The 25,272-nt window shown below is 35.2% G+C and overlaps 1 protein-coding gene across 4 annotated transcripts in view; it reads left to right on the top strand.

Moving 5' to 3' along the window:
- LOC117911903 (probable sphingolipid transporter spinster homolog 2) overlaps nt 1-25,272 on the top strand; it is a 31,087-nt gene that overhangs the window by 3,305 nt on the left and 2,510 nt on the right. For 2 of the 4 annotated variants that reach the window (XR_004650945.1, XM_034826334.1), the window contains exons 3-14: nt 2,363-2,464; nt 3,414-3,518; nt 3,617-3,692; nt 9,849-9,923; nt 10,147-10,249; nt 10,326-10,391; nt 11,375-11,456; nt 14,579-14,676; nt 15,018-15,094; nt 15,274-15,387; nt 18,398-18,517; nt 25,027-25,155. Coding sequence is in view for 2 of the 4 variants with exons in the window: in XM_034826334.1 (XP_034682225.1) it covers nt 2,363-2,464; nt 3,414-3,518; nt 3,617-3,692; nt 9,849-9,923; nt 10,147-10,249; nt 10,326-10,391; nt 11,375-11,456; nt 14,579-14,676; nt 15,018-15,094; nt 15,274-15,387; nt 18,398-18,517; nt 25,027-25,155 (1,147 nt within the window). In the remaining 2 variants the exon portion in view is untranslated. Of the gene's footprint in view, nt 1-2,362; nt 2,465-3,413; nt 3,519-3,616; nt 3,693-9,848; nt 9,924-10,146; nt 10,250-10,325; nt 10,392-11,374; nt 11,457-14,578; nt 14,677-15,017; nt 15,095-15,273; nt 15,388-18,397; nt 18,518-25,026; nt 25,160-25,272 lie in introns of all 4 variants that reach the window. The other 2 variants (XM_034826335.1, XR_004650946.1) reach the window with 2 other exon arrangements.

Genomic DNA, 25,272 nt, shown 5'->3' with positions numbered 1-25,272 from the left:
ATTAGGTTGAGGCACAAAAATCTTGTTCTCTTAAAGGAGATTTTCAAACTCTCTGCACTCTGACAGCTTTAGGAGTGAGTGCAGTTGACTTCTTTTTGTTTATCCCTTCCAAGATACAAGCTTAGACATGGAACTCTTTATTTTTGTTTTTAAGGGGATTTTCAAGCCCTTAGCACAGGTTTATGAATCAGTGCAGTAGACTTCGATTGGGTTATTCTCTCCATGATACAACACCTCAACTGAATCAGCATGTTATTCATACCAATTTGCACAATGTTAAACCTCAAAGCTCCACAAAGTCAACACCCTTCTTTGGAAAAAAAAAATCTACAAGAGAGAAAGATGAAAAATAAAATTATTATATGTTCTATTGAAAATTAATTTTAGGTGCTCTTTTAGGGAAGTGGTTGTGGAGATATCCTAGGGAGGATTCAGCTCTGTGGCATCAGGTTATTTTAAGCATTTATGGATCACACTCCAATGGCTGGGATGTTAACAACATAGTTAGATGGTCTCATCGTTGTCCTTGGAAGGCCATTGCACTAGTCTACCAAGAGTTTTCCAAGTTTACTCGGTTTGTGGTAGGTAATGGGGATAGAATTCGGTTTTGGGATGACTTGTGGTGGGGGGAACAACCTTTGGGAGTCCAATATCCAAGATTACTTAGCGTAGTCACGGATAAAAATGCTCTTATTTCATCAATTCTTGGATATACCCGCCCATTCTCTTGGAACTTCAATTTTCGCCGAAATCTTTCTGATTCTGAGATGGATGATTTAGAGGGCCTTATGCGGTCTTTTGATCGTCTTCGCATATCACCTTCCGTTCCAGATAAGAGATCCTGGTCCTTATCTCCTTCAGGTCTCTTCACAGTTAAATCTTTCTTTCTGGCCTTATCCCAATATTCTGAGTCGCCTCCAGTTTTCCCTACCAAGATTGTTTGGAATGCTCAAGTCCCTTTTAAAGTCAAGTCCTTTGTCTGGTTGGTGGCTCACAAGAAGGTTAATACTAATGACTTGCTACAATTGAGAAGACCCTACAAAGCACTTAGCCCTGACATATGTAAGTTGTGTATGAAGAATGGAGAAACAGTAGATCACCTTTTCCTTCATTGCTCTTTGACGATGGGGTTGTGGCACAGATTATTCCAATCAGCAAAGATGGATTGGGTTTCCCCAAGGAGCATCTCTGACATGTTATCTAGTAATTTTAATGGTTTTGAATCTTCCAAGAGAGGGATTGTCTTATGGCAAAACGCGTGCATCGCGTTAATGTGGGTGGTGTGGCGGGAAAGAAATGCAAGGATTTTTGAGGACAAAGCAAGGAATGCCAAGTATCTTTGGGATTCTATTTGTTTTCTTACTTCTTTTTGGGCTTTTTGTTCTAAGGTTTTTAAGGGGATTCCTCTTAACATATTACAACTTGATTGGTTAGCGGCGTGTAACTAGAGTGTCTACTTTTCCCTTTTTGTACTTTTTTATATTTGATTACTTGTAGTCTTGTTTTTCTTTGTTGGGAGGATTCCTCATCCTTCTATTTGTACCTTCTTTTTATCAATACATTCCTTTGTCGTTTCCTATCAAAAAAAAAAAATTAATTTTAGGTAGGTTATGCCCCTAAAAAAATATTATAGAAAGAATGCGATTTAGTGAGCCACAGATCTTCAAAAAACTTGAAACACCCAACTAACTCTTGCTGTTCAATCTTCTAATTTTCTTCTGTGACCTTTCCATTAACTCATGGCATTGTGGCACGTTTCAACTTTCCCATAAATTTCTCTTCTATAACCACAAATTCAAGAACATTAAAATACATTAAACATTACACAAACAAAAGAGTAGATACAAAAACATTGAAATGCTACAGCAACGTGTTTGTAATAAAATTTGATTGGAGATTCTCATAGGAAATACTTTACTACAGTATAATTAGTCACATACGAGACATTGATTTGGTGTCTTTTGTTGGAGATTATTTGCCTTCTTGAGCTGTAATTAATGTTTGTTCAAGTGTTGCTTCAGGTTTTTTGTAATTTGTTTTTGGTTGTTCAACTTGTAAGGTTCATTGTTAGGGAGTCCATTCTCTTGTCTTGATTATAGTTGTATATTGTGGAAGGATGTTTGGTCCTTCTTGACTTTTTTTTTTACTTAATAGAAGAGATCTAGTCTGTACTATCCATATTGTCGTCTTCATTTATTTTCTATCTATCCATGTCCAATACTCCACAAGATAAACTCCACATTGCTTGCACACACTTTAGTCCCATGAACTCCTCATCATTGGATTGTGAACCAAATTGCATGCCATCTTTTTTTAATGGGTCCTTTACTTTGACTTACTTTTGGTTCCTTTTTGTATACAGGGGGGATTTTAACCTGAACAATTTTGAAGATGGTATTTTATCATCTGCTTTTATGGTTGGACTTCTTGTAGCTTCTCCAATCTTTGCATCCTTGGCGAAGAGGTAACAATCTTTTATGTTGCATTGTCCATACACAAAATCTGTGTTTCAAAGGGTGATCAGGACAGTTTCATGATTAAGTCCTGATACATTAAACATGATGGATAACGATGAAAGAAAAAACTATAGTCATGAAAAGTGTCTATATCAGTTTGTATAAAACGGTAAAAGGTGTGGAAATAAGACATAAGATGGAAATTAACAGAAATACAAATAGAGTTGAGATAGTTGTGATACTGACAATGATGATGAAAATAATAACAATTTTGAAAGTTTTATTTTAAAATAGCTTTGGAAGAAAGATTTTAATTTGTGAAGAAGTCATGAATTCCTGAAAATATTAAAAATTATGTCACAGCTGTTGTGGCCAAGGCCATTACTGCTAATGCATTCCAATTGTCTGGAATTGCAATATTATTCTGTTTGGCCATTGGAAATATTATCATACCATAAATTTAAGATGGATTTTGATTATCAAAAGTTTGTCATCTATCATTTGGTTGATTCTTGTACTCATGCATTGGGATTGCACTAATTATTGGTAGGAAGGGGTAGGCTTCTGATCTGTGGTTTTGCCAAAATGCTTTATCTCTTAGTGTGGAGTATTTTCTTTCTATAATGCTCCTTGAAAAGTACTTTTGTATTTAAAGGGGTCTTGAAACATGAGTTTAAATAAAATCTATATCTTCATGGCCAAATATATTTTTCTATTCCAGGCCTTGAAAAGAAAAGGTTATTGTTGAGGGATAAATTTCCTGTATCCTGTGGCATATTAATGAAAAGAAAATTCAATTTTGGTACATGAAGCATCAATAAACCATGGTAATCACTCATAACTGAAGACAATTTTCATTTCTTTTTTGGCCTTTCAAGTAATTTTTGAATGTTTGGTTCTGAGTTGTTCTTATCAGTTTACTTTTATGAATTCTTATGTATGTTTGAAATTTTGCAGTGTCAACCCATTTAGGCTAATTGGAGTTGGATTGTCAGTTTGGACTGTTGCTGCACTTGGCTGTGGTTTTTCATTTAATTTCTGGTCCATTACAATCTGTCGCATGTAAGTTGCCTAATTGCAGTACTTTAAAATGTCCACTTACGACATAAGAATTTGTATGTCTGTTTCAGTAGTTAAAATGCTTTTATCATTCCTTTTAGGTTTGTTGGTGTTGGTGAGGCTTCATTTATAAGTCTTGCTGCTCCATTCATTGATGACAATGCCCCAGTTGCTCAGGTTTGTTTCTTCCTTTTGTTTTATGTTGGGACTTTCTTTCTGTATATGTTTTTTTTTCTTTATATATAAACTGTTGGACACTTTTTCTTATTTTGAAGAGTCCACATCTGATTGCCCCTTAATTTACATGCCAATGGTTCAGTTTTATGCTGCAGTTTGAAAACAATTAGATTGTGCTATAGCTCAGTTATGTTGTGTCCTTTGTGTTCATGAACTGTCTTTCATTCTTCAATGCTTTCAACCAATATACTCTGGTGTGCTAAGCTTTCAGAATAAGTCTTTAATTGTCAAATTATTCTCAAAGATTGCTTCAAGGTCTCTTAGAACTTTTTTCCTGTTTTGGCTATAACACTCCCAGGAACTTCTTTCAGTGTTTCAGAATCTTTTAATTTCTGAGGATTTTAGAGATTGTAAGGAATTTCTACTCTGTATTTGGTGTTCTATGGGGTTTTTCATCTTAATTTAGTTGGCTGTTTGACCAGTTTGGGTTCAGGAATAGTGATAATGTCTTCATTAGATGTGTTGTGCCTCCTTGTTCTGAGTTGGTGGATTTTAGATTCATTTCTAAGTAGACCAAAGAGAATTCTAGGAGCCTAGTATTAAGGTGTTCAAACTCAGAAGATTTGGTTGATGGTCAAGTTTGAGCTGACCATAGAAAACCATGTTCAGGTTTGTCTTTGTATATTTAATGAGCTACTCAAATCCCAGTTCAGCTCAACTCAGCTTGTCAATTTTATGGCTTTCCCTGTTAAAATCTTTGTTATTTTGATTTCAGCATTTGCCAAGAAAATTCATTTGTCAGGGTCAAATGATCTGATGATTATTGGTCTAGTCTGTCTATTACAAATCAATGATTATCTTATTCTTGTAGTTGAAGATCACTTACAAGATTGTAGTTCTGGACTTATTCTCACAAATTAGCAAAAGTACATGTTCTATTAGAGTTTAAACACAAAGTTATTCATTGAAACATGATAAAAGTGCCGATTTCTTCGGTGGAATTCAAGCTTGATTGATGTCCCAAGATCAGAATGATATATATATATATTATCAGAATGATATTTCACGCACCTTTAAAGTCTCAAGATGGGGTTTTTACCATAGAATGGGTAAAAGCCGGTGTCATAGCACAAAAGGCTTTGTGAATAGGGTTTGCTGAGAGAGCATTTGCTCACTTTATTTTAGTTTGTGTTTTTTTTTTTTCACTCTTTTTTGTAGTGGGAGAGAGTCTACCTCAAATAGAGACTGACCCATGTTCCCTTAACATGGGATCTGAAGTGGGCAGTTTTCTGAAGACAACCATTCCTATCTCCACTTCCCTAAAATTTAGTACCCTTAACATTACTTTAAATGTTTTTTTTAGGTCGGTCAATCAGACCCATGGGTGGGTCAAAGTGCATTAGCCCAAAAGCCTAATATCTCCCACTCGCACATAGGTGTGGATGATCCTAATGAGTATATTTCTGATATAGAGCTCCCAGCATCCCACATGCAAGTGTTCTCCATGGTTGCAAGGTCCATTGATTATGATAATGATAATGAGAATAATAATTATTATAACCATCCTCATCATCATAATCATATGATTGTAATCATCATCTTGGTATGCCTTAAATCCAATTGGTCATATTGGTTCAAGTATCTCTAATCCATCAAAGAGTAATACTTGAAGCTCAAGATCCAACAACATACATTCACACTTGTACCGCAACTCACTTAATGCAACATAATTTGTGAAAATCAGTTATAAGTGAGACATGATACTAATGATCCCCATCACCCTTCCATTTAGTTCATAACTAATTGGGAGTTGAGAATTAGTTCTTTACCTCATGGTATAATCAAAGGTGATTAAGGGCATAAAATTTATTATTATTGAACAAAATGATCTTTAGGATTCACATGGTGAGGAAGTAGCAATTCATTCTCTCACCTTCATTTTTGGTCGCTTAGCACATGCAGTATGACGTATAAGCTATGGTGGACTACATCTTCCTAGAGTGGAAAAGTGCATATCATTGACTCTTACTTTGTAAAGATTCTTATTTGAGTCAGTCCAAAAGTGCTGAACCTGAGTTCCTTATGTGCTCACCACCCTAGACATCTAAATAAGGTTCTCAATCTAACTATCATTATAGGCATGAAATATAATGGGATTATCCATTTCTGATTTTCTACTGTAAACCTCATGTTGGATCTTACAAAGGTGACACTTTTAGTTAATTAATCTAACTCTTTAACTTAGCGGAATTGGTTAAATGTGTCTTAACTTTGCTCACTTCCCAAGAAGTGCTAAAGGCAATCATTTAAGTAAGTGACCCAACCTTTGCCTATTGATAGACCTCTAATATGTGTTCTAACTTACATGATATATGAATGAAATAGTAGGAAATTTTTTTTTGAACAACATCAATTTAAATAATATCCTAAAGTTTCAAATACAAGGAAATAAGTGACAAAATGAGGAGAATGCATCAATCACATCCTACGTAATCCCTTTGCCCTAACAAGTGTCATATATGCCTATTTCCTAGGCTTAGTTAAAGGATCCACTACTATGCATTTGGTAGGAATGTATAGTCTAAGACCACTTTGTTTTTTGCAACATCTCTAATGAAGTGATATTTCACATCAATGTACTTAGTTTTGTTGTACTACGTAAGGTTCTATTTGGATTAATTTTTGAGAAGCCAAAAGCTAACTTGTTTGGCTAACTTTGTTAAAAGAGCTTATGGTTTGAAAAAAAGTTTAATATGAAAATCAAGAAAATGTTATTTCTTGTAAAAACTCTATTTTGGCTTATGCAGGAAGTTGTTTTATCTTTAAGTAAAATTTTAAAATATCAATATTATCTTTTGAAAATTATGGCTTTGGCTTTGACTTTAACTTTTAACTAAAATTAAAAACAAAAAGCTATTCTCAATGGGCCTTAGGGTCTTTGGCATAAGCACATGCAACCATGCTATCACAATGGATTGCGAAGAGTTTGAAGCATGTGTGACAACATAAGATGCTAAGACAAGCTTGATGTTTTAAAAGGCTAAAGGTAGCTTTGAGGTGTTTTGCTCAAACGAGGGAAGGTGTAAGCCTTGAGACATAACTTGATGTAAGCCTCAACTTAAACGAGAGAGAGAGGGTAAGATTTTTAAATCTTACCCTTGTTTAGATTTGCTACTATGTTTGATAATGAGGCTTTGTCGGTCCAAAGATTGAAAGTCTCCTTCGTTTGTAATCTTTTCTCTTGGACGAAGTCTTGGTTAGATGGAGAGCCCCGTTCCTTATTTAGCTTTGTAGATTGGTTGGGCTCTAATTGAGGGTTGGTGAGTGTAAGCTTCTTTGTGCTTTTTGTTTTTGGGGCTTCTCGTGTATACTCCCTGTATGCTTCGGGTTGCCTTCTTGCTACCCTCTTTTAATGAAAATTTTTCTATGTTTATCTATCAAAAAAAAAAGATTTGCTACTATGTTCTTGGCTGCCATATCCTCTTTTTATTTTATTTTATTTATAATAATTATTATAAACAAATATATTTATTCAATAAATGGTAAATTAAAAGGAGGATGAGCAATCCTTTCAAAATATGTAATTGTCGATCAGACATGTATACTACTCCACAAAAACTAAAACTATGCGCACGGATAATAAGTAGAAAAAGCAATGTGCACATATAAAAAACTTATGCACCAACTGGTTTGCAGCTTGATTGACCTAATGAGGAACCCAAGATAAGGGGCACCCACCTCTCTAGCAACATATAGAATTTTTTGAGATCCAATTGTCACTCCCATGAGCCTCTCCCTATAAGACACCTAAGATATTACAATAGTTGAATCTCTCTCTATGGTTAGGTTGGGTAGACATAAAGCCTTAGCCTGCAGCAAACCTCCAATGGTGCTAGTATCTCTGTTGCAATAACTGAACCCATTCTTGTAGGTTTAGTGTAAGCTCTCGGTACTGTACCTAAACGATATCCACACCTAATTGTCCAGGATTACCCAAGGAACACTCATCAAAATCTAACCTTATTGAATCTACTGGCAGAGGTAACCAATCAAGCATGGCCTTTTCATTTAATCTTTTTAAGTAGCAAACATTCTTCCAATTTAATAATAGAAGATTTAAAGACATCCTGGCAAAAGGCTCAACGACTAAGGCCTAAAGGGAGGAGAAAAAGTAAATCAAATTCCAAATGGCATCCACATATTTCTATACATTGTCAAATATCCTAACATTTCTCTTCAACCATAGAAACCATATTGAGGATAAGACAACCACTCACCAAAGAACTTTCCCTTTTAGCTGACTGTCAAAGCCCCAGAAAGAGTTTACCAACATCTTTCCTATGCCTCTAGAAGGCACTAAATCAATCATGGAAATATGGAACAATTTAGGTAAAGATCCTAGTCCACTTCCATACTCCATTTTTTTTTTTTGTCTTTTGATGGGTCATATATATATATATATTTTTTTTGATCAGTAAGTAATATGTGTATTCAAAAGAGGCGCTAAAGAAGCGACTCAAATAGTTACAATATAGAACAACTCACCCCCTTACAAAAGAACCCAAGCCACTATGAAAGCACAAAAAACCCTCTCCCTTAACACATGCACACCCATTCTATAAACAAAAATAAAAATAATTGGGATATTAATGACAAATACTGCATGAAATTTTGTGGCATAAACCAAAAATTGAACAATAATGATATTTAACAAGTCACAAGATCAAAATTTTATTAAACTTCTAATTATTTATTGTGCACAAGTGATTAATATTTTTATTTAAGTTAATCCATGTGCAAAAATACAACCACATATTCAACATATTGAATTTGGCATTTTTAGACATCAAAATATTATTGCTAACAAAAAGAACATGCTTTTATAAAAACATTGAATTATATAGCTTATTTTCAAAATATGCATTATTGTGGAATCTAAAAAACTAACAAATAAAATGACCACATCAATATTCATGAAAAGTAAATTAGTTTAGACATTTTGTCATGCCACTTTTTCATAGTCTGATATTAGCATTGCAATCACATAAATTCTAGAGAGCCAATTAAATCATATTTGAATTTGTGAATTGCAGCTGCATGGCAGCTGCACTCATTCTGATGCAGTGCACCTGCTGTGCATGGGCCCTGCACCTGCTGTGCGTGTGGCCTATGCCCTCCTCCCCTTCTATTTTTTTTTTTTCTTTTTGAAAAGCATGTCATGCTTAAAGAAAAAAAGCTGCATAGAAATATCGCAAATTTTATGCGTCAACATCTAATTATCTTTCGGAACCATATCAATTTTATCTTGTATTATTGTACAAAAAATTCAGCATCTAAATATCTCTCAGAAACACATGATGCTTATAAAAAAGTTGCTTCTTAATATCTCAGGATATTAAGCAAAAAATATGCAAGTATTTTATACAACATTTTACATTTTCAAGCAGGAAAGCATCCTAATACAGCTCTGATACCAGTGTTAGGGTTTGAACGCCAAATCGTTCATTATGACATAAAACAAATGCATATTACTTTGGTGCCTGCAGCTCTGATTGATGGCCCAATATCAGAAAGATGCTTCATGTACTTCTGAAATCTTATGATGGGTTTTTACCACAGAATGGCTAAAACCAGTTCACCGCACAAAGAGTGAACAGTCAAATCTACCCCTTTTTTTTTTTCTTTCTTCTTTTCTTTTTCTTTTTTCACACACTTCTTTTTTGTAGTAGGGGAAAGTCTTCTTAAGAACTTGGAATCTGTAGTGAGTGGTTTCTGGAAGATAACCATCCCCAACTCCAACCCCTACAAGAACAAACCACTGATCATCCATAAGACAGGTTGGTTTGGTGGGTGAATCAGACCCTCGGGCAACTAAATTTAGGTCCAAGCCAATTAGCCAGAAACCCAATATGTTCAACGTAGTTGCAGACAGATAGCTCTAATGAAACATCGTTTCCTATAAAAATAAATACAGTAATAAAGCAGCTTTAAAGTTTGTGATGAACATTTATTTGCAAATAGTATCTACTTTTTATTTTCTAAGGAGGATATTGTGCTTTCTGGATCCTTATTTCTGTGTTTATCACTAATTGTTCTATTCTCTTTTTATTCTTTTCATCTGTATTAAACCTGTGTGATACCCTGTCTTTGTATCAGAAAACAGCCTGGCTGGCAATATTCTACATGTGTATACCATCTGGAATTGCAGTCGGCTATGTTTATGGTGGATTGGTAAGTTTAACTGAACTGATGTTGTAGTCATGATTCTTTTGTCTTTTTTTGTATTGATAAACCACATATTGATTTATTGGAATGGTGTGCCCATGATCAACCTATTATTCATGTCGTGTTTTTTGACTCTCTTTTTTTTTTTTTTTCCTTTCCTTTAATTCGCAATTCCTTTGATCTTATTTTCAGAGACCAAATAAAACTCATTTTTGGTCTTCATTTATAGGTTGGAGATCATTTTAGTTGGCGTTATGCATTCTGGGGGGAAGCAATTTTGATGCTTCCATTTGCTATACTAGGTTTTATTATGAAACCTTTGCAGTTAAAAGGTGCATATTAGTTATGCATTGATTTGTGTGATCCTTCTAGCTTTTCCAGCTATTTCTCAACAATTTATGGACACAGGTTTTGCTCCTGCTAAATCAAAGAAAACACAGACAGCTGTAGAGACAATTGCCCAAGAAGGTCAAGGTATTATCAGATTATCTTCTTTTTCCTCTATATCTATAATCGCACATCAAAAATCAATGAATTGCTCTATAATTTGTTATTGTCAATTATTTGCATAAATGCATTGATTTAGAATTTTGTTGTTTTTCTATGACACTTAAGACACTATTAGAAGCTCAGCTATTTCTTTTTCTAAGATACTGGGAATTTGTTGAGACTAGTCAAGGAATCACAACTGCTGCTAAAGCTAAGTTGGCAGGTTGAATTGAATGACTACTACACTCATAAAAGATATCAACTGTTATCGCAAGGTTTGGACAGCACTGGAGGACTCCATCCCTCTCTTCCCTACCAGGACTCATTTGTCCTTCTCAATCCGCCAACTGAAACCAGGCCTACTCAAACTATTAAACACTTCATGTGAAACAGTTGCTCACAGAATCTTACTTTCTGGTCAAGCAATTGCTTTCAAAATGATGGAGTTTCAATCTTTTTTCAGTCTCTGAGTAGTTTCTTGAAACTGTGCAAAAACTTCCATGCTGTGGGAAAATTCAATTTCTAATCTTTGTTTATTAAAAAAAGTTACATATAACGTTAGCATAGTGAATTCTTACTATTCCTGAAATCATAGGAATGAGATGTGAAAGATATTCATACACCAACAATCAAAATATACTCATGGAAAGTTGGTGGTGGACATCTTTTATTCAGAAAATGCGGACAGATTTTCCCAGTGATGCTGTTTACAGATGGGATCCATGTAGATATCAAGCTATGTCTAATAATAAAGTTATCACCTCATGGTTACCAAAGTATAAATTACTTTCATGGTAGCAAATATAAGTTTAAAAAGCATGCATTGTTGTGGTTCTCATGTCATTTTCTTTGGCTTTGGCTTTAACCTATTTTGTAGCTAGTTGATTGAATGTAGTTGATCATAACTAGGAATTATTTTTTTATTAGCTTCTTATATATAATCTCTTTCTTTTCGATACTTCATGCAGATACAGAGGCTTTGAATGGTAAAGATGGTGCCTTGTCCATGAAGGCAGATTCCAAATATCAAAGCTCAAATACACCTTCCGGGTGAGTTTTCTCCTCCCTCACTTCATAATATCTGTTATTCTGATGGGGAACAACATGGAAAGCATCCTATGAAGAGTTGAGGAAAAAGAAATATATTCAACAAAAATAATTTTAGTAATCTTAGTATTTCATAGTTTTAGTTCAAGTATATTTTTATTTTATTAGAATTGGTTTTAATTATTAGTTTTTAATCAAATTTCTATTTTTTATACTTTATTTTTGGTAGGAAAATGAATTCTATGAGTCTATATAAACCTATGTAGTCTTTTCAATTTTGTGAGTAGTATTATTAAGAATATAGTAGTTATCGGGCTTCTTAAGGTGTGAATGCCTTACCTAACTGTGATTGCTTAAAAAACCTTGGGTATAATCGCCTAGAAACTTTGGTTTATCAAACTAATTATTGATGAAAGAAGGTCCAAAGAGAATCATATTTTACACTTGCAACAAGTCATGAGGGTTATTCGTTGGGAAAAGTTGTACATGAATTTGAAAAAAGTGTTTATTTATGATTCCTTGTATCATACCTTGAGGCTTTGTTGTAGCATCTAAGGGTGTAGAACCTGATCCTTCAAAGGTAAAATCTATTTAGAATGGCCTTAACCTACAAATTTACATGAAGTTTACAGATTCCATGGCCTAGCTTCTTTCTGCAGGAGATTTATTAGAAATTTCAACACAATTAGAGCTCCTATAAAAGACTTTATGAAGAAAGACAAGGTTTCTTGGACTATGGCAGCAAGCAAAGCCTTTGAAAAAGGGAAACAAAGGATGACAAAAGCATTTGTAGTTCACCTATTAGATTTCTCTAAATTCGAAGTGGCAGCAGACACTTATAATATGGGAATTGGAGGTGTTCTCAGCAAAGAGGTGCATCTAATTGCATTCTTTCGTGAGATACTAAATGATGCAAGCACTTCTTTAGTGGCAATATTGATTTTGTTTGATAATCAGATCATGACACTCTTATTTGCTTGCCACTAAAGCTTAAAGGAAGAGATTGAAGGTGTACTTGATTATCAAATTATTAGTTATAACAAATTCTTAGTCAAGTGGAAAAATTACTCTCTTTCTTGTTATACTCAGGTTACTTCTCTTAAATTTCAATGTCCTGATACCTTTATGAAAGTATCATTGGTTTCACTTGTTGGAGTTGAGCTTTTCCAAGTCAAGGAGAGATGATAGGGAACAACATGGAAAGCACCCTATGAATACTCATGAAAGAGAAAGGAAAAATATATATATATATATATATATATATATATATATATATATATTTTAAAAATTAGGTTTAATAATTCTAGTATTTCATAGTTTTTTTTTTTTGATAAATATCACGAATATATTAAAGGGCAAAGGCCACCAAGCATACAGGACGTATACAAGTATTTCTAGTATTTCATAGTTTTATATATATATATATATATATATCGAAAACAATGTATTTCATAGTTTCATTTGGAGTTTGTTTTTATTTTATTAGAATTGGATTTAGTATTTTAGTTTTTAATAAAATTTATATTTGTTTTAGTTTCTAATGTCATTAAGAAAATGAGTCATATTCCTACTAGGAAATAGACTTAGGCGGTGTTTTTTTTTTTGTCTGAAATGTGAATGGACTTGATTTTGGCTTAAATCTAAATAGAGTTGAATATCATTAAGTGTTTAGGTTATTTATTTTTTATAAGTGTCTTAATGTTGGTAAGTGCTAAATTGTTTATTTTTATTAATGTCTTAATACTTTGAGGTGTTAAATCTATTTATTTTTACATGTGTAAAACTTTTATAAAATTAATTATAATATTTTTGTTCTTACTTTAATTTGAAAAAATAGTACGTTAACAAATTACCAAATATCCCAAAATATCATGATTTATTATCATAATAAAAATTTTATAATGATACCTATCAAAGAAAAAAAAAATTGTAATGATTAATTATGTAATTAGTAGGAAATTGGTGATTGGATAATAATTAGGATTCTAATTATTCTTGGTCGTTAAGAAATTGTTAGAAATTTCTTAATTTAGCACTTGTTTTTATGTAGTGTATTCTCATATTTATGAATTTGTAATTGAAATATGTGTTATGTTGTTGAGATTAATTTATTAATTCTTATGTTTTTAATTTGGGAAAAGCATCAAATTATAACTCTGTAATTTTCAAAATTAATTGGAATTATTGGTTCTGATGGATAACTAGATGAGTCTAATATAAAAAAAAAATGGATAACTAGATGAGTGGGAATTATGTTTTAAGGTTCTAATTAAATAATAATAATTTGAATTAAGAGGAATTAGATTTGAATATAATAACAAAGCTAAAGGTTCAAAAGAGAAAGGAAGCAACTTTTTCTATTAGATAAAAGGGGAAAAAAAAAAGACCTTTTTCATTACGACAAAATTGTCTTAAAAAAGTGATAAGTTAACAAATGAATGAATCTATTAGATATAAATGTGTTAAGTCTTAAAGCAACTTGCTTTAAGATCTAAGGTAAAAAAAAACAAAAAAAAGGAAACTATACCTTAGTCTTATTAGAAAAAAGGAATTCTAAGAGTCTATATAAACCTATGTAATTTTTCAATTTTATGAATGGAATTGTTAAGAATTTGCAGCTATCTAGCTTCTTAAGGTGTGATTTCCTTCCCCAAGTATGATTACTTGGGAAATCCAATGTGTGATTGCCTAGGAACCTTGGCACAGCTGCCAAGGACCTATCTTTCCTTTTCTTTTTCTTTATCTTCTTTCGTTTCTCATCACATCTTACAACAAAGGAAATCTTCCATAGTGCTGAAAATCTGAAGATCATGCATCACATTCATGATTGCATATGCAGTTATGTGGGTTTTGAAACCATTGTGAATTATATTAGAGATGGCCCTGATTACAGGCTGAACAATTGGGTGGTCAACTGAACTTCGTTTCACATTTGACCATTCCTAAGAGTGTTGGTTTCGTTTATCTGTTGTGCATTTTAATCTGAGGGCTTTCTTCTATCTAATACTTCTTTCCTGCTATAAGTAAATGTTCTTATTGATCAGGGGTTATTTTCTGAAATTTTGTAATGTAAGTTCCATATTTGAATATGCATCTAATTTTTATCGGACTTTTTTCTATGGCAGGTCAACAATTTCTTCCAATAATGTAAACCAGTTCTCAAGATTTTTTAAAGATATGAAAGTTCTTTTGTGTGATAAGGTGTATGTTGTAAATGTTCTAGGTATTTTTCTCACCCTGCTTTACCTACTTATTTCCATGCTAGTTTCTTTCCTAGAATGACAATCCTATAGAAGGGTCCAATCAAATAGAAAAAAGAGAAAAAAAAAGGATGCCTTATATGAGGTCCAATTACAATTTCTTATGCTACTGATTGTGTATGCGATTGTTCGTTTCATTTGGTTTAATGTGTTGTCTTGATAATTTAGATATTTGCTAGTTGTTGAAGGTCTCACTCATATTTTCATTTTGGTATATCTAGAATGTCGGGACTTTAGGATTTATGTTGCTTTGCTTCTTCTCCCTTTCATATTAATTCTTTTTACTGTAAATGGCTATTTTCAGGATATATATCTTATAACTTTGTCATAGGCGCATACTCTTACTGGGGGCCAAAAGCTGGTTATAATATTTATAATATGGTTAGTTCATACCTATTTTAATGTGTTAATAGTAAATTTATGTTATTCAGTATGTCACATACTCCCTCCTTTTAATTTCATAATACTTGCACATCATAGATGCTGTTTGAAATAAAAACAAAATATTATAAAACACCAAGCAATATGACTGTTATTTGAGGTCAGGTTACTTTGTGCAGAGCAAGGCAGATCTGATATTCGGAGGGATTACAATTGTGTGTGGAATATTGGGAACAATAGCAGGAGGTTGTATTCTGGATTTAATGACTTCTACAATCTCCAATGCTTTTAAGGTAGGCACTCATGTGTGTATAGATTTTAAGATTACCTTTATGTTAAGGTTCATGCATCATTTTCTGCTTCATTGCATGCATGATTTTCTAATTTGTCATATTCTGTAATCCAATATCAGCTTATCTATTTAACTGCTAGTTAGTCTCTCTCTTTCTCTCTCTTTGTTTTCTTATTTATTTTTAATGGTGGCATAACAATGGATGACATGTAGACATGAAAACTGCTCCAACATCAGGTCCAATACCATTCTAAATTTGAATATAAAGTCCAATGACATACCTAAATAGGAAGATAGAAGCTTACCCACTTTACACCTAATTAAGGATGCAAGAATCCCCACCTTTGCCTTCTCCTGTGAGAGCCCATTGTTTCTTTAAACCATATTTTGATGATGATAAAACAAAGAATTTGTATTTGATCCTTCTTTTGAGTGTGGACAGATGCAATTCACCTTAAAAATGGAAAATTCTAATGATATTCAAAGTGGGAACACCTTTGAAGACAAGTGCAGCCTGAGATCAAACTATATTAAGCATCAATAAATGTTTTGTGTATTGGCATTAGGTTTTACATGTTACTAGAATCAAGGTGCATATAGTGAGGAGAACACTTGAAAATATGTCCTAGCTTGTCCATAGGCTCAACGTGGCAACATACATTTAGGCATATTTGCATCAATCTTTCAAAGAAACTTTACCTTCTTACTTGTGAGGAACTTGAGATGAAAAAACCATGGTTAAACTTGTTTTGACAAAGCATTTTTGGCCTCTAATTGTGTTGGGGTAGATTTAAAATTTGAATATCAGAGAGGACCTGCACAAGAGGTCAACTATTTGGGCAAATAACATCACAAGGTCGTCCTGCTAAGGCCTCTAGAAATGGCTCTGAGGTTCAGTTTTTCTATGTTGGCCCTAAGGTCAAACAGTGGGTTGACCAGTTAGTCAAAAATGCCTCCAATGGTCACCTGAAAATGTGATAAATGCTCCAATTTCTAGTGGATAGGTTGACCACTAGGTGGACTGGTTCTTCACATTTTTACTCCCAACTGCTTTATTATGTTTGTAACCCACAAATTCGTCTCTTGGGATGCATCTATGAAATATCTAACACCCAAAAAAATTGTATTCAATACTCGTCCTCATGTTTTTGCAAGTATTTTGTAGATTTGTGTGCCAAACTTGCAAAATTCTTTCTTCTGCAAGAGGTTGTGAGGGTGTGAGAGACATATCAAATTGTAATGGTTGATTGGTACCTTGTAAAAACCAAGTGTCAAGATGAACTCAAGTCTTGGTTGGAAGACTTTTGGTGATTAGTTGAGAACTATTAAGGCTTAGAAGAAACTTGATCATGGATGTAGATGGGTTTGCTGGACCATGATAAATTTTTTGTGTTTGATTTCTCTTCCCTCTCTATGTGCTTTCAAGCGATTTACCATTTATTTTCGTGACATTATTCATCTTGTTTTAATTTTGGAAAAAGTTTAAAGTTGTATTGACACTCAATTCAAACCAACCACCCCCCACCCCACACACTCACCACCTATGGTGATTTCACTCATAAAGTTGCCTAGAACACTTAGAACAACACTACTGGTGTAAGTTCTTTTTCCCAAATTGACCTTTAACCTGGATAAAACTTCAAAGCACAGAAGCTTTCATTTGAGGTAGAAATCTGCTCTCTACTTTCTCCTCAGAACAATAGAATGCCATCAGCAAACACCAAATTTCATTACCCTGTCTCTCCTTTCTCCCAACAGAGTGGGAGAGGAGGAAAATTAGTATTTAACAAATATTTTGTGAAATGATCCCTAAAATCGGATTGAATAATGTGCTGATAGAAAATAGGGTGACTTGAAAGAATGATATGAACTTTGTTCAAAGGTGCAGGATTGATGCCAATTGTCATGTTGTCACATCATCCGAGAGTTCAACAAAATTCAGGTTAGGCCTGGTAAGATGGGCAAGGCAGGATACCAGAAAATGTCTTCTGAGCAAGTTTGGAATGAGAAGGCTTTGTAGTCTGCAGATTAAGACATCAATAACCGTTTTTGTTTCTGAAAAAAAAAAAAAAAACAATAATAAAGAGCATGATATAGATTGAGTCAAATCTTAACAACTTAACCTTCTAGGAAAATTTGGGATTTATTTGTGGGTTAACTGGTGGTCTTGAGTCTGAGTCCTCCCCCTATCTATTTATTTGTGATTTGTTTGCCCGCATGTCTATTTCTCCATGGACCAACAATAATAACCGTGAGATCAAAATAACATGATAGTCTAGATAAATACCTGTGAAAGATCTTTGTAACTTGAATTACAGTCTCTAATGTTTGATAACTTCCTTTTTCTAAGAAACTACTAGAGTTTCTTATTACTCTACTCTTCAGATTCTATATGTAGATGAATACCAGGAAGAACTTGATTAGGAGAAAATAATAGAGGTATAGAGAAGCTCAAACCTTCAGGAAAAAGATTGTTGGAATCACCAATAATCATAATATTTATAGACAAACTTATTGGTGATAGATAAGGATTTCAAACGGAATGAAGAATTATTCCCATTCTGTTTTTAACCAATTTAATTCAAAAACAAATTTTGAATTTCATGGAATCTTATCTACTTATCCATCCCCTTTTATTTAACCCACATGTGGATGGTGAATTTTAAAAATAACATTTAAATTCTAATAATAATAATAATAGTTGACTATTTCTTTTAGCTTTTTACGTTTTAAAGATTTTTTCAGGATTTGGAGGAAGTTTTGATGATTTAATGAAAACATTAAACAGGTGTACAACACGAAATATATGCATTAAAGGGCAATTGGTTCATGCTCTTCTATGATTTATGCATGTTATATTTGAGATTGCCATCAATTTCTAATTTTTTTAGTCATGAATTTAGCATGCTAATATCATTCCGTGTAGTCCTTATTACATACTTATTCCAGCTTACAAGAATTAAGCATTTTTCCTTTGTATCATTAACGTCTTTATTTTAACTCTGTTGCAGCTTCTTTCAACAGCAACATTTTTCGGGGCAATATGTTGCTTTAGTGCCTTTTGTTTTAAGAGCCTTTATGGTTTCCTAGCTCTTTTCGCAATTGGTGAATTACTTGTTTTTGCTACTCAGGTAATTTCATTATGAGAATACAAAATTGTTTTTAATTTTAATTTCATTACTCTATATCATATTTGCTGCAATTTCATGCTTAACTTTTGTAGTTTAGTAATATTGGATGCATAACTTAATGAAAAATACATGCTATGACAATCCCTATCATACATTCTCAATAAACTTAAACATGTAATGGAGTTTGTTATGTAAAGCTTTTCCTGTTTGTTGTGAAAGGAAATCCGATACTCTTCTTTTTGCTCTTACCTTTTGGAACCTCTTGTATACCCCTTGTATGCTTTGGGTCAGCCTTCAGGCGCCCTTTTCTCTCTTCATATATATATATATATATATATATATATATATATATCTTTTATATGTGAGTTTACTTATCAAAAAAAAAAAAAAAAATACTCTCCTACAAAGGTAGATGTGCTCTTATGCATGGATGTAAAATCTCAATAACAAGTCATGCATCGTCCGTCAAACGAAGGCCCAAGTGGGTCAAAGGGCTGCTCCCAACAGCCCGATCCTGGTGGTAATCAAAGGGAGGGCCCAAAATCGTCAGTAGCCCAAGAGGAGATGGGCTCCCTGTTGCAGTGTCTCGTCCCCAGTCATCTTCCTGCACCAGAGCCGTTCATTGCGAGGGAGTCTGACGACACAAGAAAGATCCAAGGTGGGGTCAGGCTGACAAAGACGGATAGGGCGCTCGAAGAGGAAGCAATGAGGTATGGAATGGGGTCTAGTTCTTGGGGGAAAAGGGATTTAGGGGATCCTCATCTCAATTCTTTTCTTTTTGATCGGACTCCGGAGGTGGAGTTTTTCGATCATTCTGGGGATTTGGGTGAGGCAGTTCGGGCTGACAATTCAATGTGGCTTACAGTGTATGAGGCTAGTAATGAAAGGATGAATGGCTGCAAGGAATTGGGACTATCCAAAAGCAGTAGTGATAAAGGCAGGGGAATGAAATGGGGTTGGGGACATATATGATGCCCAAGTTGAAAGAAGGGAACTGGAGGGCAAATGGGAAGAGAGTGGCTTAGCGAGGTTCAGCCAGTTCCTGGATTCCCCACGGAGGGTTGGAGAAGGAAATACTGAATTTTTTGACCAAAATCAGAAAAAGACGGGAGAAAATTCATAGCAAAGAGCTATTGGAAAAGTCTAAATTTGAAAGGGAGCTAAGAAGGTTGGAATGCTCCATAAATTATGAGGGGGGGATGAATCAGAAAGGCTCAGTACAGGGCAAAGGGCGCCAAATTGTGATTGTCCAATGAAGGTGAAAATTCTGAGCTGGAATGTAAGGGGAGCAAATGATAGCTCCAAAAGAAAAGTGATTAAGACGTTTATAAGAAATCAGAGGGTGGACCTAATTTGTCTTCAGGAGACAAAAATGCAAGTTATGACGGATAGCATAGCGAGAAGTTTAGGCTCTGGGAGATTCCTAGATTGGAAAGCTGTGAATGCGGAGGGGGCTTCGGGAGGAATTTTTATATGTTGGGATAAGAGGACTTTGGACATTATAGGTTGGGAGGAGGGACAGTTCACGTTATCTTGCAGATTCCGGAACGTTGAAAATGGGATTGTCTGGGTGTTTATGGGAGTATATGGCCCGTTCTCTAAAGTGGAAAGGGATGCGTTATGGGAAGAGTTTGGGGCAATTAGAGGGCTGTGGGAAGACCCCTGGTGTGTAGGGGGGGATTTTAACATTACTTTGTTTCCGAGGGAAAGGAGTAGACAAAGGAGAATTAGCTCAACAATGAGGAAATTTGCTGAAACTGTGAATGATCTTGGGCTGGTGGATCTTCCTCTTCAGGGGGGCGAATGTACTTGGAATGGGGGCCAGAATAATCAGACCTGGGCTCGTTTGGACAGATTTCTGGTGACTCCTTGCTGGATAGACCAATTAAGTGGGATTAATCAATGTAGACTGCCCCGTCCGGTATCTGATCATTTCCCAATAATGTTAGTGGGGGTGGGATAAGACGTGGGCCGATTCCATTCAAATTTGAAAACATGTGGCTTAAGGCTGAGGTTTCAAAGAGCTGGTGCGCAGCTGGTGGCAAGGAATTGATGTAAGGGGCAGTGCTAGTTACAAGTTGGCTACCAAGATGAAGGAAATAAAAAAGAAGCTGAAAGTCTGGAATAGGGAAGTCTTCGGCAAGCTGGAGAGCAATAAATCTGAAGCCTTGCAGCAGGTGGAATTCTGGATAGGGAGGAAGACGAGAGAGTTCTGACTGTGGAGGAAACAGAGTTGAAGAAAGAGGCAAAAGAAAATTACAGAAATGGGTGATGATGGAGGAAACTCACTGGAGACAGCTCTCAGGGAAATATGGCTAAAGGAGGGGGATAGAAACACGGGGTTCTTTCATCGTATGGCAAGTGCTCACCGTAGAAATAATTCTCTAGAGAGAATTAAGATCAATGGGGAATGGCTTCTAGAGGAGCAGGAAATTAGGGAAGGAATTGCTAATGCGTTTAAAAATTTTCTATCAGAAGATACGGGGTGGAAGGCGGATATTGGGAAATTCAGCTTGAACAGATCAGCCATCAAGAGGCTGAGAATCTGGAGAGGCCCTTTTCAGAGGAAGAAATCCATGCGGCCCTGATGGAGATGAATGGGGATAAAGCCCCTGGCCCGGATGGCTTTACTCTGCCTTTTGGCAAAGCTGTTGGGAGTTTATCAAGGAGGAGATTCTAGAAATGTTCAAGGAATTCTACGAACATAGCTCTTTCCTCAAGAGCCTTAACAATACTTTCTTGGTGTTGATTCCCAAGAAAAGTGGGGCTGAGGACCTAGGAGACTTTAGACCCATTAGTCTACTGGGGGGTTGTACAAGTTATTGGCTAAAGTGCTAGCTAAGACTGAAGACAGTGGTTGGAAAGGTGGTCTCTACTTCTCAGAATGCCTTTGTGAGGGGAAGACAAATTCTTGACGCCTCCTTAATTGCAAATGAAGTGATAGACTCGTGGCAGAAACGAAAAGAAAAGGGTCTTATATGTAAGCTGGATATAGAAAAAGCTTATGATAGTATCAACTGGAAGTTTCTGTTGAAGGTGTTGCAAAAAATGGGCTTTGGGCCAAAGTGGGTGGGGTGATGTGGAGCTGCTTATCCTCAGCCAAATTTTCAGTGTTGGTTAACGGTGCCTGCAGGTTTCTTTCCTAGCACTAAAGGTCTTAGACAAGGAGATCCCTGTCTCCTTATCTCTTTGTTATGGGGATGGAAGTGTTAGATGTTCTTATTAGGAGAGCTGTGGAGGGGGGCTTCTTATCAGGGTGTAATATAAGGGGTGGCAGTGAACCCTCTCTGATTATATCTCACTTGTTTTTTGCTGACGATACAATTATATTCTGTGAGGCCAGAAAGGAGCATCTAACCCATTTAAGTTGGATTTTATTTGGTTTGAAGCGGCGTCAGGCCTAAGGATTAATTTAGCCAAGAGTGAAATCATTCCAGTTGGAGAAGTGGTGGGATGGAGGAGTTGGCTGTTGAGCTAGGTTGCAGGGTGGGGTCCTTACCTTCTCAGTACTTGGGTCTTCCTTTAGGGGCTCCTAATAAAGCGCCCTATATGTGGGATGGGGTGGAAGAAGAGTCAGGAGGAGACTAGCTCTTTGGAAAAGGCAATATATTTCTAAAGGGGGAAGAGTCACTTTAATAAAGAGTACTTTGGCTAGCATGCCAATCTACCAAATGTCTATCTTCAGAATGCCCAAGATTGTTGCTAGAAGACTTGAGAAAGTGCAAAGGGACTTCTTGTGGGGAGGGGGAAATATGGAGGGGAAAATTCATTTGGTAAATTGGGAGGTGGTATGCACAGACAAGGATAAAGGTGGGCTAGGCCTTAGGAAGCTAGCCATGTTGAACAAAGCTCTGCTTGGTAAGTGGATATGGAGATTTGCTTGTGACAAAGATAATCTTTGGAAACAAGTGATCAAGGTGAAGTATGGGCAGGAGGATTTTGGGTGGAGGCCAAAGAAGGCTAATGGGGCAGTGGGAGTAGGGGTTTGGAAAGAGATTTGGAAAGAATCAGATTGGTGTTGGAATAACATGACTTTCAGAGTAGGGAAGGGCAACATGATCAGATTTTGGACAGATGTGTGGTGTACAGAGTCAGCGCTGTCCCATTGTTTCCCTCATCTCTTTGGTATGACGGTTCAAAGGAATGCAACGGTTGAGGAAATGTGGGATCAAAATTTGGGGCAAGGAAATTGGAATCTAAATTTTTTGAGGGATTTCAATGATTGGGAGATGGAGTTGGTTGGGGATTTTCTACATATATTGAGGGGTCACAAGCCCTCTCTGGAGGAAGATTCAGTCCTGTGGAGGAAAGGAAAAAGAGGTCAGTTCAGGGTCAAGGAAGCGTATAGTTTGTTGGCGAGGTCTGCTGATACAGGTTTTCCTTCTAGGAGCATTTGGGTGGCAAGGGTGCCAACTAAAGTTGCTTTTTTTGCGTGGGAGGCGACTTGGGGGAAGGTGCTCACTTTGGATAGACTTCAAAGAAGAGGGCTTCAACTTCCAAATCGCTGCTTCCTGTGTGGTTGTGAGGAAGAAAGTGTAAATCATATCCTTATTCATTGTACAGTGGTTAGAGCTCTATGGGATATTGTTTTTGGTTTAGTTGATGTGAAATGAGTTTTTCCAGAAAGTGTAAAGGAGGTCTTAGCTAGCTGGAGGGGCTCGTTTGTGGGAAAGAAAAGGAAAAAGATTTGGGACGCCATTCCGTTGTGTATTTTTTGGACGGTGTGGAAGGAGAGGAATAGATTAGCTTTTAGGGGAGGTGTGTTGAATGTGCAGAAGTTAAAGAATTTTTTTGTTTGTAATCTATGGAGTTGGGCCAAATTGTATGTAGGTGAGGAGGCGTTCTCCTTTATAGGTTTCCTAGAGTGGATAGCTTCCATTTAAAGGGAGGTGATTCTTTTGTTGTTGTTTTTTGAGGCCTTAGCTGCCTTGTATACTCCCTGTATACTTTGTGGCGTTGTGCCTTTTGAATGAATATCCTTTACTTATCAAAAAAAAAAAAAAAATAACAAGTCATGCATCTTTTACCTTTAGTCCCCATTTGGTAGACGGGATAAGTGGTCCGCATAGGATAGGATAGGATATACATATCCATGTATATCATTTGCTAGGGGATATGATATCTCATACTAATATTAGGTTGTCATTAGATAAAAATTGAAGTAGGAAACCTATATCAGATTGTTTGATATTTTTTTATATATAAAAAAAACAAGACATATTTCATGTTGGTGTTTCATATATAGATAGTGTATGCTCCTATTTTGAGTACCTTATGTGTATCATTTTTCAATTTAGTGTCTGTTGAATGACTTTTTTTTTCCATTAATTATTTCCAATTAAACATTTTAAATTTTATGTAATATAATTATTATATTTATTATTTATTAAATATTATATATATGTATTAAATTATTAATATATTAAGTCATAAAGTAAAAAAATATTAAATTGTACTATGTTAAAACAGGATATATAGTGATAATAAGGAATCCTAGAGATATTAGAAGGGACATTACAAGAGACATGAGGAGTACTAGACATGTTAGGAATCTTCCTAGTGCAAAAATTACCTAAGCTACTAAGCTATTTTTAACACTCCCCCTCATATTTAGAGGAAATACGAGAACCCAAGATAAGTTATCTCATCCACTAGCCAAGTGCAGGAATAGGATTTCTTAATGCTGTCCCATGTGAAAGTTATTTCTTTTCATTCTCCCCATTATGTTTCCTTCTCTGTTACTTTGTTTTGATCTTCTCCTTATGCACATTTATGGACTGCCATCAATCCTTTAGGAATAGCTCCCTTTTAATATCTTTCAAAATTTTTGAAACTGCTGCCAGAAAAAGGAGGGGGGGGGGGAGGAACGAAGCAAAATCATTCAAATGATAATAAGAACACTGCTTTTCCTTCTTTTTTTCTTTTAAGTAGATAAATAAACACATATGCATGATACACATGTGCTATATATTTATATACATAACTGTAACATTGATTAGTAGGTGTTTTCCTTGATGCATGATATACTTCAAAGTCACTTCGCTGTTATCATTATTGTATCTTAGTTGCAATGCATGATGAAATTGGATCATATCAGAGGTTGCTCCTGTGGTATATGCAGGTTAATGAAGTCTACCTTGTGGCTTGATATGGTGATATCTAGTTATTTGTTTTTCATCTTTCCACTGTTCAGCATCTGTTAGATACTTGATCATAAAAATGATTAATAATACTGCACTGTTCAACATATTTTAATTGCCTGAGGAGACATTGACTAGAATATCCTAGGGATGCCGGATGAAAGTATTCATTTGTTAATCATGTTTCTTTATGAAAGATACTACATTTACTCGGTCAATACACTTTTCGTTGACAGGCTCAAGAATATTGTATTTCTACGAAATAAACCAGTTGCTTATGCTGTACTGATGTTATTATAGCACAAATAAGTATCTGCATAGGTCAGTATTCAGGATATTCACTTAGACATTCAATGTTTGCCATCGCAGGGTCCTGTCAATTATGTATGCCTCCATTGTGTGAAACCAAGTTTGCGTCCGCTATCAATGGCTATGTCTACTGTTGCAATTCACATTTTTGGTGATGTTCCTTCCTCACCACTTGTTGGGGTTCTCCAGGTTTGCCTTTCCCTTTCCCTTTCTGTCAGCTAGATAATCCTACTAATGTTTCTAGTTTCCCACATCATTTATGTAAAGAAAACAGTTCTAGCTTAGACTCAATGGCATCAGTCATTA

The sequence above is a fragment of the Vitis riparia genome, chromosome 3 (genome assembly GCF_004353265.1).
Source record: "Vitis riparia cultivar Riparia Gloire de Montpellier isolate 1030 chromosome 3, EGFV_Vit.rip_1.0, whole genome shotgun sequence".
Classification (NCBI taxonomy): domain Eukaryota; kingdom Viridiplantae; phylum Streptophyta; class Magnoliopsida; order Vitales; family Vitaceae; genus Vitis; species Vitis riparia.
Note: the sequence above shows the minus strand (reverse complement) of the source record. Positions and strands in the feature narration are given on the sequence as shown.